At 44.2% G+C, this 13,079-nt stretch overlaps 1 protein-coding gene across 1 annotated transcript in view; it reads left to right on the top strand.

The window, feature by feature from the left end:
• Positions 1-13,079, top strand: part of CTNND2 (catenin delta 2) — a 935,777-nt gene that overhangs the window by 678,679 nt on the left and 244,019 nt on the right. The window contains exon 14 of the mRNA XM_039250112.1: positions 5,154-5,286. Within this exon, the coding sequence (XP_039106043.1) occupies positions 5,154-5,286 (133 nt within the window). The remainder of the gene's footprint in view (positions 1-5,153; positions 5,287-13,079) is intronic.

Consider the following 13,079-nt stretch of genomic DNA (forward strand, 5'->3'; position numbering starts at 1 on the left):
GTGTATCTCTATCTATAGCTCTTAATACCTTGCCAGCCACTTTCACATTTATTATTTCATGTGTCATTTAAAAAGATGCCCATGAAATGGGTGGTGTTATTTGCTATATTAGATCCATGGAAACCAAGCCCAGCAAACAGTGAGGGATTTGAAGAGAGAAAGCCAGACGTTCAAGTTTGGAACACTTTTCCAATTACTCTCATACCAAATCCTGTATCCATTCTACTAAAATAATCCAGCAGTAAAAGACTTACAACATGCTTGCTCGACACAAGTGATCAGACACAGTTCATGTGTAGACCAGAGTCTCTCAGCCCTGACTCTAATGACAGTTTGGGGACAGAGAATTCTTCGCTGTGCACTGTAGGATGTTGACCCACATTCCTGGCCTCTCCCCACTGGGTGCCAAGAACATCTTCCAGTTGTGACAACCAAAAAAGTCTTCAGGCATTTCCAAATGTCCACTGTGGACACTGTTAGAAACTTTTTTTTTTAATTTTTTAATGTTTATTTATTTGAGAGAGAGAGAGAGAGGGAAACAGAGTGCAAGGAGGGGAGGGGCAGAGAGAGAGGGAGACACAGAATCTGGGCTCCAGGCTCTGAGCTGTCAGCACAAAGCCCGACTCCGGACTCGATCTCGGGAATGGCAAGCTCATGACCTGAGCTGAAGTTGGACGCTTCACTGACTGAGCCACCCAGGCACCCCTAAACATTTATTTTTGAGACATTGTCTAAAAAAATCCCTCTTCTAGACATTGTTGCAAGGCGGTGATTACAGCAGGCAACATAGTTATATGGTTAAATTTATCTTTTTGAAAGCAGACAGCCAAGTTTTATTCTGGCTCCACCACTTAAGTTCCTACCATCTGTAAGTCAAATTTCCTCCTCTGTAAAATGAAAATAAACCACAGAAGGCTACTTAAGGATGAAAGAGTTAAAGCGTGTGAGCAGGGAGCCATGGCAACTGACTGTCAGTGCTCTCACGTTGTTACTTAAGGTTATTTTTCCAGCCGTTCTGGAAGCCTAAACAAATCTGAATGTTCTTAGATTTCTTTTCTCCAATAGTGACTGCAGACCAGAAGCAGAATTTTTGTATTGGAATGAAAGGCCCTTCATGAGCTCATCTTAAACTTGCCTTCCAACCCGGTCTCCACCATCCCGCCACCCCCACCCCCCTGCTCCACCCCCCCGGCAGCCTTCCTCCACACAGCCTGTTTCTTCGCCGTTCCCCAGCTGGGGCGAGCACGTACCTTTTCCAAATCCGCCAACCCCTCCATGACCCCATACCTCTCCCTGTGCTGATCCTTCATTGGTATGTCTTTTCCAGAACGTCTTTCTGTTGGGAGCCACTCCTTGTCCTTAAGGATTAAGACCTTATGTGAAGAAACCGTATCATATACCAAATTCTGGCCCAAATGAGACAGATGTTTTATTTCCTCTGGGCCTCCAATTCTTTCTCTGGTCTATCTCCGTGGACAACAAAAACTCCGAATGATCTCATTTAAGTGAAACAAAACTATTCTGGAAAAAAGAGACTTGGACATAAATCGTCCCCCCCCTCAACTTACTGCTGAGGGGGCACACCTTGAGCATAGCTCTTGTGAAATTGAAATATTTGAAAACACTAGTATCCTCTTAGACGATGGCCAGGGCTGGGGAGTGCCAGTTAGAATAAACCAGAAGCAAACTGCCCAGACACACAGTCCACTCCAGCATGATTCCTGAAAGCTGGTTTAGCCCAGGAGACATCAAGTCATTTTAAACACGAGTTTACCATTGTCGTAAGTCTTATCCGGCTTTCTGACCTCCCTCGCCCCCTTTCATTCTGTCCTTGATCCCCCTTCCCCGCCCAGGGACCCCACTTTCTCATGTTGCCATTGCACCAGGTAGGGATTCGAACACCGCAGCTGAGGGAATTTTTCATGCTGTGTGAAAGACCCTTGTTCCCATGAAGTTTACAGCAGAGAAAGGGCGGGGCAATAAATCAGAGTAATGGAAACAATGGAGGAGAATTTCAGCCAGTGGACAAAATAGGGCAGAAGGTGAGGGGTCAGGCTTGTTTGCCTGGAAGCTTCGAGGAGATGCCCCCCGAGACCTACAAACTAAGACCTAATCAAGACAGGAGAGCCCCATGCAGAGCCCCGAGGGAGGAGCCTCCCCAGAAGTATCGAAATCTTGAGATGGGAACCGAAGGAACAGGGAGGTGTCCTCTGTGTGAGAGGCGGCTGTTTCCCTCCGTGCAGTGGGAAGCCGCTGCAAGGTTTCAGCCACAGAATTGTTGATGCATAGTAAAGACTGCACAACTTGGCAGTATGGAGTGTGTGTGTGTGTGTGTGTGTGTGTGTGTGTGTGTGTATCTGTCTGTCTGTCTGGCTAGGTGTGTCAGGGGAAGGGGGAGCATTCCAGAATGACCAATTGGCCAGACAAAGGACATCAGTAGAACTGAGGAAACACTCTCCCTGCCAAGATACTTTCTTCACTCGTTCCTTCATGCCTTGATTCTTCCAAAGCACAATTACATAACTTTCATTGTGTACCAGGGATATTGTACACGCTGGTTAGCAAACATGACCAAAAGGACTATGGACCTGCCCTCCTAGAACTTACCACAGTGTGGAGACAGAGGCGGGGATGGGTCATAGTCCACAACGCAATGGAGGCACTACCACTAGGAGTTGCATGGACGGACTCACAGAAAGTTTCCCCGAGGAGATCACTGAGAGCCTGGGGCCCTGAGTTTGAGTGAGAGACCACTGAGCCAGGACTGTTCCAGGTGGCCAGAACAGAGGTGGGAGAGAGCGCTGTCCAGCTGCCTGCCAGTGTGGCCAGTGCAGGGAGCCCAGGGAGGCAGCGGGACACAGGGCGGGCAAGTTGAGAGATGGCAGGTCAAGCAAAGGCCTTACGAGCCATGGGATATCCTGGTCTTTATCCCAAAGACAGTGGGAACCACTGAAGGCTTCTAAGCAGGGATGCGGCCCAATTAGTTTTGCGTTTGTGCCTACTTAGATGCCTTAGGTAGGAAGAAGGGTGGTTGGGAAGTGACTGGCTTGGTCAACAGGGTGAAAGGTGAGGAATAGGTCTGGGAAGAGAGTAGTGAGGTGGAGGGGATGTCTGGGATTCCAGAGTTTTCAGAGGGAAGTTGAATAGCTTTTTTTTTTTTTTTTTAACCAAGATTAAAGAGTCTAGATCCCTCCCAGGCTCATGATTCCTTAGAAAGTGCATCTGTTCTGAATTTGAGTGGTGTGTGCGTACGTGTACACATATACATACATGCGTCAATGCAAACGAACCCATGTGTCTGCATGTGTGCAGACAGTCCCTAAGCCTTTTCCCCTAGAGATCTTGTTCAGAAGATGCTATTGATATAGGCCATATAAGCCATATATGCCGTATAGAACAACTACCATCTGGTTAATAAAATAGGCTCACATGAGCTCTTTACTAATCACTTTCCAATAGCACAGGCTCACCCGAATTCATCTTAGCCATCCAATGTCTATAGGACACTGCTAATCTTGATGTATAGGGTATTCTGTAGATGTTTCTTTCATTTGAACAAAGAATAGAATTTTACTTGGCTGCTATTCTAAGCAGAGGGGCCGTGCTATCTCGATGTTGCAGAAGTGGTGTAGAATCACGCAAGAGAAAGACATTAAACTTAAAAAAGAAAAACAAGCTGCCTGTGTTCTTAATCTGTAATTTCTACGTTGATCACGTAGCCCAAACAATTCAGTAGTTTGACTATTACCAGCAATCACTTATGGATGGTTTATAGCAGATGTCTTCTTGTACTGTACATCCTTTTGAAAATATGTGAGGCTGCCTAAAATGTTATGTCAATTTATTAACTACTAAATGCACATTAAGTCAACTGCTTGATCTTTCCAATAAAAACTAAGCTAATTCAAAAGGAATCCCACTGACTATTGTCTTCAGAGCCATGCAGGGAGAGCTAACACATTTCAAGATTTGCTCGACAGCCTCTATGGCTTGTGATAAAGATAAAGAGAACAGGTTAGAATCTAAGAGGACACTTTTAACCTTTGTCTGCTCCTTCTCTGCCCCATTTTTTTTGCAACTCCTCTCCTCAGATGACAGCACTGACCCGGCATCAACAGGATGGATGCCCTTGAGTTTGTTTCTCCAGGAGTAGAGTGGTTATTGCCAAGCTATCTCATTTCTCTTTCACCCTATCCTCTGGATAAATAGTACCCTTTTGTGGCATGTGGGGTGTCAAGTTTTTATCTGTAGTCTCATTTCTCTGTTAAAAATGGGGTCCCTGCTACAGGAATAGAATCCATTGAATTGGCCCGTTAGCTCCATGCCCTAAGTGGTTGAGCCGATTGACTTCATAAAACAATATTCATATGCATAATGGTACAGTCAGTCTTGTGTTTGAGGATGGACTTAAATGTCTCAGAGCGTATTTCTTAAAATTAAATAAACAGCCATCTTCTTGGAGTAACTCAGATGGGAAAAGGAGAACACAGGGGGAAAATGTACAGTGAAAAAATATATATTAGCATTGTATAAACCTAACTCTTTAACTTCCTTTTATGAAGTCTTCTTGCTCTGCTTTTATCTCTGGAGAATCATTTAAAGAAGAGCTTATGATAACAGTAACAGTAATAATAGTCATAAAATAAGAAAGATGGCATCAGGTTCTATCACAGCATTTTGGATTTTGGATTGGACCCATCCAGTGATATTTTCTCTTGTCTGATAATTTAGCTAAACGTTGTCCCTGATGCAGACTGTTGAAACAATATATTAGAAACCAATATAACCTTATAAATTCTCCACTGAAGCCAAATTAAAAATGTGTATGTTAATAAAATCATGTGACACTTTTAAGTCATTCTTTTCGTAATGTCCATAAACATGTAACTTCAGTTGGTATCTTTAAGATTTTGTGTATATGCTATGTATGTTCAGCATATATACATATGGGTAAACACACATGCACTTCCAAGCCATCAGCCTAAGGAAGTCTTTTCAGATTCTTTTAAGTGAATGTGCATGTAAGGAAACCAGAAAAGCCCTTTGTGAAATAGTTTCCTGTAAACTCAAGTGCATTTCATCAATGGGCTAAATGTGTGTTAACAGTGTGGTAGGATTTCTTTCTCACATTCTCCTGCCTTCCTCTTGTTCAGAGAATTTGGATGGAGAGACCCGGAGCTACCGGAAGTGATCCAGATGTTACAACACCAGTTTCCTTCGGTCCAGTCTAATGCTGCAGCCTACTTACAGCACCTGTGTTTCGGAGACAATAAAATTAAAGCCGAGGTAAGCACTACTTGGATTCTTAAGGGACCGGTGGCAGGTGTGTCATCACGGCGGTCTACAGAGTAGTGTTGAACGGGGAGAGGAATAGGAAAACCAAAGTTGTGTTTCCAAAATTCAGATCCATTTTTAAGACTGCAGTGGCACTTTCTGATTAATTGGCGTGTGTATGCATTCGGCCTTCATTTTTAATATTTGAATACCGAGGTGTAGATGACCAAAGATACCTGCTAGTATTAACACAGGTAGGATGGCCGAGTGCTGGACTTTTCATGTGATTTGCCTTCCTCTTCCCAATACCCGCTCTGGAGTTAGTTATCTCTGCCTCTAAATCTTCAAGAAATAAAAAGCATTTACGTTGTCTCCTCAACTTACAAGATTGCTGCAGTCAACCTGTGGTATCATCTGTCCCTTCTGGAAAACTCACTTACAGGATGAGAACTCTAGGCAATATATAGGATTTGTGTTATAATCAAGAATTTTGAGCCATTTACAGAATTACTAGTGAATATAATACAGATGTATGGAGTCTATGAAAGAGCATGTTGTCTGTGTCCATTATGTAAGCAATTGTTAACATGCTTTGTGCTCTTGGAGTACTTTATATATACGTTGTGCTGCGTGATATTTCTGGAAAATCACAGTGGTCGACGTATATCTGATTTTTTTTAGACAACAGACAAGTATTTGCATATAAGCTGCTGAATAATCAAAAAAATTTTAAAAGATTTGGTGAGTTATGAAGAGTCATCTCCATAACATGGAGCAGTTTGAGGAATCAGTCGAAATCAGTTGAAGAGTGGAAACTAGAAATTTGGAGATATAATTGCAATTTATTACAGAGGTTGCCTGCTTGCATTAGGATGGATATAGCCTAGGCTTTTCATCGTTTCTGTCTATCTTCCGCTGGTACTCCGGGGACTTAGCAGAAAGGTCACGTGTCTTTGTGGATTGAATAAAGGGCAATGGGTCTCAGCCAGGTGTGATTTTGCCTCCCAAGAGATAGTTGACAACATCTGGAGACATTTGTGGTTGTCACAATCGGAGGGGCTGTGGCGGTGCTGTCAGCACGTCACGGGTGGGGTTGAGGTGCTGCAGAACTCCCTAAAATGCATGTGCACCAGGCGGCACCCACAGCAAAGAGTTATCCAGCCCCAGGGTCAACAGTGCCAACAGCCACACGAGGAAAAACATTGTTCATCTAAAATAAGTTTAAAAGGGGCGCCTGGGTGGCTCAGTCGGTTAAGCCTCCGACTTTCGCTTAGGTCATGATCTCGCGGTCCGTGGGTTCGAGCCCCGCGTCGGGCTCTGTGCTGACTGCCAGCTCAGAGCCTGGAGCCTGTTTCAGCCTGTGACTCCCTCTCTCTCTGATCCTCCCCTGCTCACGCTGTCTCTCTCACTCTCTCCTAGAAATAAATAAAACATTAAAAATTAAAAAAAAATAAAATAAAATAAAATAAGTTTAAAAATGCCAAAAAATACTATTAAAATTAGATAAAAAGATCTACAAATGACTCAAGGTGATTCAACTTCTGTCCCAAATGGAAATTATCTCAATCATTCTGTGCCTTTAACAGAAAACAAAATAGTCAATCAAAACAAAGGACAGAATTCTGATAAGGGGATTACAGACCATCATTTTTTCAAGGGCACAACTTTGAGGGCTTCTTTAAAGGCCATGGAAGCATTTCATTCCATTGTTCACATGAGATTGGATGGGGGGTGTCGTGATACCCCCACAAAAGCAGGAATGTGGTTCCAAAGTCAAGACTGATGACGCCATGCAATATACCTAGAAGGTATGGAAAGTTGGACGACACATTTGCGGCTTATTGGGATGGTCAGCGCGGCTCCTGAGCATGACTGAAAGCGGCTTGAGAGCAGGGAAGGAGGTTGGCTTGGGTTTTGTGGTGATTATGGGGCGGGGCCAGTGTGAGGGTTCTCACGTGTGGATAGGGGCTGGCACAATGTGCTGATGCCAAAGGAGGAGGCATCCAAACTTTCTTATCACCTTGCTCAGACATGGGCAGAGCGGGAGACGGAGGCTTGAAAGTGGTCAGAAGCCAAACATCCAAAAACAGAGTCTGAACCTTTAGTAGAAAGGGTCATGTGGTCAGATGGTCCAGACAGCTTGGCCTGGAGAAATGTGAAGTCACTGGTCCAACTGACCCTGTCTACGTGCTCCCTGGCTCCAGTCCTCCGGGACTGGCCAGAAAGCCTCTTAATAGCAGTTGAAACCAGGCAGCTGGCCATAGACTTGGATGTGACCCCATCAGAAGCACCCCACGGCCCCACAATGATCAGAGGCACAATGTAGGGGTGGCTGGGACATGCCTCAGTGTCCAATAGACACGTCCCTCTCTGTGCTGCTTCCCTGCTCACCAGCTGTGCCTCCTGAATAGGCCAGTTGTCCTCTCACCCCTTAAAATAGAGATGCTGATACCTGTACTGTGGAGTCCTTGTCGGGCTAAGTGACTTAAGGTGCGGTGGCTGTTTACTGGTAACATATTCATCCATTCGTATTCTTTTTTGGCCAGGAACACACAGTTAGAACATTCAAGTTACTTTATTTTATCTTTTCTACGTTCATTTTAAGTTATTTTACTTTATTTAAAATACAAGTTATTTTATTGTGGGTATGTATGCGTCTGCATGTGTCCATGTGCTTATTTTTCTAATTCTGCCATGGGCGCCCTTGAGGTTCCCTGTGTCCCCTCTCGCTGCCTGGAAACTCTTCCAGCAGCTGGCGCTCAGAGCAGGGGCTCATCTGGTAGTTGTTAGTGATCCACTGTACCCCTTGAAGGCTCCGGACACGGCCAGGGCCTCATGACAATGTTGTCCAGGTCCCCGGGAGGCTGAGATGAGAAGGAGGGGAGCGGTGGTGTAGGACTGAGGGCACAGCGTGACACCGCATTGTACAGGGACAGAGCACATGCCTAAATAAAATCACAGAGGGAGCCATCTGAGTTTCCCTTTCTCACTCCCTCACTCACATGGGGAGCACATGTGTGTACACACGCATGCATGCACACGCGGAACCTCTAATAGGGATTTTGCATAGTTCTCTTTTGCTCCCTCATCCTAACTCAGGGCCCAAACCAATAGTAACAGTTCTCCCTTCGTGGCGATGGCTGCCTGTCAGGTTCTCATACACAAGTATTGATTTTTGTAATTACCTGTTGTTCAAATACTAATCCTGCAGGCACTCGCCTTTCCAATGTACTCAGTCCCCTAGTCTTTCTCTTGCATTTTATTGAATTGATTTAGCCCTTCAGTCTGCATTTCATTATTGGTATTGACTTTGCTCACACAATGGATAGACCATTGAACAAAAGGCAGAATTAAATATCCTATATGGGGAGGGTCATAAATCATGCCTTTCTCATTCCTCATTACATGCTTTGTACAGTTTTCATGTAATGAAGCCAAGAAACCCAGGGCTGCTCAGAATGAAGCTGGATCTTATAGGTACGAAGTTGAGGATTCACTTCCATAAATCAGCAGATGAAAGCCCTGTTTCTAACATTTCTTCCTAGTCTGATGAATGGTGAATTTGCTGGGTTTGTGGCAGCCTCCCAGAAGGGGGCGGAGCCCAGGGGAAGGAGCCGGGGTGGGCAGTGACGGAGGTGGAGTCTGCAGTCCAGTGGGCACCCCGATCCAGCTTAGAACGTTCGGGTACAAATGAGACAGGAGGGTACATCAGAACAGACACCGTTGAGGAACCACTAAAGGGACCGGGGAGGGAAGAAGGGCAAGAATAGGGTCTGGGCTGTTGCCACAAACACACTGAGTTCACGCAGCTTGTTTTCACAGACCGATGGACCTCTGATACCTCCCTGGCCTCCTGCTTCGGGGCAGAGGCATCCGTGGCACCGACGGGTGTCAGGACTGCCGGAACTATGCCCGTTACACAGTGTCTCCTAAATTGTTGGGACTGTCACAGTAAATTGAACTTTACATGATCTCTGGAGTTGTTTGACATGAAAACTTGCTTGTGTGTGTATATCACTGGCACCTTTTAGGAGGTACCTGAATGATGATAATCTTTTAGTATTTTTCATATATACTTTCTTCATTCTTTCTGGGAGCTCCTCAGTTAATAATATTAAGATTATCCGTTGACTTGGGGATAATCCTAGGTGTCTCTCACGGGTTCAAATGATTTGAGTGTCTTTATGTCGCCCTTCCTCCTTTGTCCCGTTTCTGCCCATGCACGCGTTAGGACGGGTGCACAGGTAGGCACCTCATACTTGAGCGTGGAAAATCATACGTATAATGTATATGCTATAGGGCAGCACTCAAGATAATATGTGTCCTAGAAAGTTTTTTAAAGGTATTTTCACAGTTTCAAGTGAGAAGGCTTCTTCTCAAAATTAAAAAAAATAGCTATTTTAATTTATAATGAACTAAGAAATTAAATTTAGTAGAAGTTTAAAATTCCTTTAATAAGGGTTTAAATTTTAAAATAATTTTAAAATGCATCTTCTTCTTCGGGGCACCTGGGTGGCTCAGTCGGTTAAGCATCCGACTTCGGCTCAGGTCATGTTCTTGTGGTTCATGGGTTTGAGCCCCACGTCCGGCTCTGTGCTTGACATCCAGCTCAGAGCCTGGAACCTGCTTTGGATTCTGTGTCTCCCTCTCTCTCTGATCCTCCCCTGTTCATGCTGTCTCTCTCTCTCTCTCATAAATAAATAAAAACATTAAAAAAATAAGAAAAAATAAAATGCATCTTCTTCTAAACATGGGACCATTCCTTTAAGCATCATACCTTTTCCACAAAACTGGAGCTGTGTTAGTTGGACTTTGTTATTAACTGACTGTGTTCGCCTCTCTGTCATGGAAGTGGCCGCTGAGCCCTTCTGATGAAGATTTTTAGGGTTTTGACCTGGTCACCTCTTTTTATATGAGAAATTAGCTTCAGCTATCCACTTTGCACCCAAAGTATTTGAAGATCTTACATAGGAAACACGCACTGTGTTGATGAGCGTGATTGGTCTAGGAAAGCAGTACCGATTTGACTTTCCTTATTCCCAGCACACCTGGGGGAAGTTGCCTTAGCACTCTGGCTCTAACCAAGTATTTTTGGTTGTTGTTTTTAAAGAAATGGCATTTTCAGTTCTAGTATTAAAAAAAATACTTTATCAAAGCTGATTTTGGGGTTATTAGGGGAATTGAATATTCATAATATATAAATCCTGTTTTTAAGGAATCCACAACCTATCAGACAGAGAGTATAGGAAATACAAACTCCCAGCCTGTGAGCATGTTTACCAAATGCTCAAAAACCAGCCTGTGGAGTCAGAAAGCTGCCTGCTTCCTACAGTGATTACACTGAATTTTAAATTAGAAGTTGCAAGGAAAATATAACCTAAGCCATACCCCTTAGAATTAATGGAAGAGGGCTTGAATTTACAGATTCGGTCCTTTGGAGTGTGTGTGTTTGTGTGTGTGTGTGTGTGCACGTGCGTGTGCACGCGCGCACACACACACATCCACATATCCATATAGTTTCAGTGTATTTGTACCATTTACACTAATCCAGATTGGCACCATCTTTCTTGAGTGATGATAACAGAGAAATTGATTTCAAAGAAAAGAAAGAAAAATTGGTTTCTTTGTATATGCATACCATCCTCCTCCCCCATAGTTTATATTTTATTCAGAATGATTTAGAACATTCCATATGTTAAAAAAAATGACTTGTTCCTGTCTACTACACTTAAGGAGCTTCATAATTTCTATTTTATCCTGGTTCTTTCTACCTCATGTAGTTCGAGAGAAGGTGCAATCCATCTTTTCAGTTGATTACCTCAGAGCCATTGCTTCTCTTTTCTTCATCATAAATTGTTCTACATTTTTAAAGAAAGAGCCTCTATTAGTTGCAGGATGTGAATTGACTATATACCACTGAGTTACAAACACATGTTCTGGAGCCAGGCTACCTGCCCTTGAACCCTGGCTCTTCTGCTTTCTAGCTCTGGGATCTTGGGCAAGTTTTTGTACCCCTCTGAGTGTCAGACTCCCAGACTATCAAACGGCATGGAGAATCTATCCCACTCCCGCAAGGAAGTGCATAGACCGCCAGCCAGCATGAGTGCTTAAGGAATATGGGTTATTGTTAGTATACGTTGAAAATATAAACGAAGGAAGTCTCTTCCAAACCGTTAAAAGTAAAACTAGTCTCATCGTGTTAGAGACAGAATGGTTTATATATTCTGCTTTACTTGTATTTTTACCATTCACATTTTGAAATCTACTGTTGTCAACTAAAGAAATGGAAAGCACATGTTGTATGTGGCTCTATGCCGAGCCACTGTTGAAATGAGTAGATTCAACCACGAGGTCTTTGGGAAGTTAGAATTAAAGAACCATTTTTATGTGCCAACATAGAAGAACACACCAACAGGTCCAAATGCTTAATACGCTGATACCATGTGAAGGTGGACCTCAGGAGTAATGCATCTGACAGATAGTCCCTAATCAGCTGCAAAGTTCCAGGCTCTCTTCTTGGTCCTGACGTCATAGCAGTGAACACACTAGCCTCAGGTGAGCCGCGGGGAGGCAAGAGTAAACAAAGGCAGAAATCTATCATATATGAGATGGTGTCATGAAGAAGACACAGCATGGGAATGAGGGTAGAGGGTGAGGGCACTTCGAGGTAGGGATCACTGCAGTCTCATGGCAGGTGATCGGGAAGGTCATCTCTGAGAAGCAGTGTTGGAGCAGTGCCCGGAGGCTGAGAGAGACAGAGAGAACCGTGGAGTCACTTCTCTGAGCAGAAGTGCTCCATGCACAAAGCAAACAAGCCCAAGACAGGAGTGTGCTGGTTTGTGTAGTTTCTTGTGGCTGCTGTAGCAAAGTACCACAAACAGGGTGACTTAAAACAACAGAAGTCCAAGGTCAGGGTGTCAGCAGGGCCGGGCTCCCTCTGAGACTCTGGGTAGAATGAAGAATCCTTGTCTCTTCTAGCTGCTGGTGGTGGCCCTCAATCCTTGGAATTCCTTGGCTTCTAGCTACATCCCTACAGTCTATGCCTGTGACATCCCAGGGGCCTTCTTCTCTGTATGTGAATCTGTCTCTTTTTCCCTATCTCTGATAAGGAGAACATTCAAATTAGATTAGGGCCCACCTAGGGATCTCATCTTAACTTGATTATATCTAAGACCCTGTTTCCAGCAAAGTCATGTTAGTTAGGATCAACCTATATTTTGGAAGGCACAATTCAACTTATAACGAAGAGTAATCAGGACTGTGGTTGGAAACTAGAGAGAGGTAGAAGATGGGATCAGAGAGGTAAGTCTCCAGGGCTGAGTTACACAGGTCTGGTAAGCCAAAGGTCTTACCATCAATGAAGAGAAATCTGGAGCCTGCTCTTTGGCAGAGTGGTTGAGAAAGTAGTGCCTTTCAAGAAAGAATGCTGAGAGATTTTTGGAATCCATTAAACAGTCATAGGAGAGGGTAGCTGGTGAAAGTTCGGGAGAAGTGAGTATATAAATGAGGTGGGTGGGATTGCCCCGGCACGTGTACAAGGGATGCTTCCAGGAAGCAGTCAGAAAAGGAGGAGGGTGACCTCTGGTGGCCTCTTGCAGTGACCCCAAAGTGGTTAAGAAAGTGTGATACAAACAAAGTGGCTTATTAGATCTGAAGGGAATCTGGCTGCGTCTGAGAGGACACAGGAGCGTTTGGAATGACTCTGGTGTAAAGGACAAAGACTTAGAAATGAGAGCAGCTCAGTGAGTGGGAGGGGAGGAGGGGCTGGACCATGACCTTCCAGGACAACAGTATGAGAAGCGGCC

The sequence above is a fragment of the Hyaena hyaena genome, unplaced genomic scaffold (genome assembly GCF_003009895.1).
Source record: "Hyaena hyaena isolate Hyena2069 unplaced genomic scaffold, ASM300989v1 scaffold_360, whole genome shotgun sequence".
Lineage (NCBI taxonomy): Eukaryota > Metazoa > Chordata > Mammalia > Carnivora > Hyaenidae > Hyaena > Hyaena hyaena.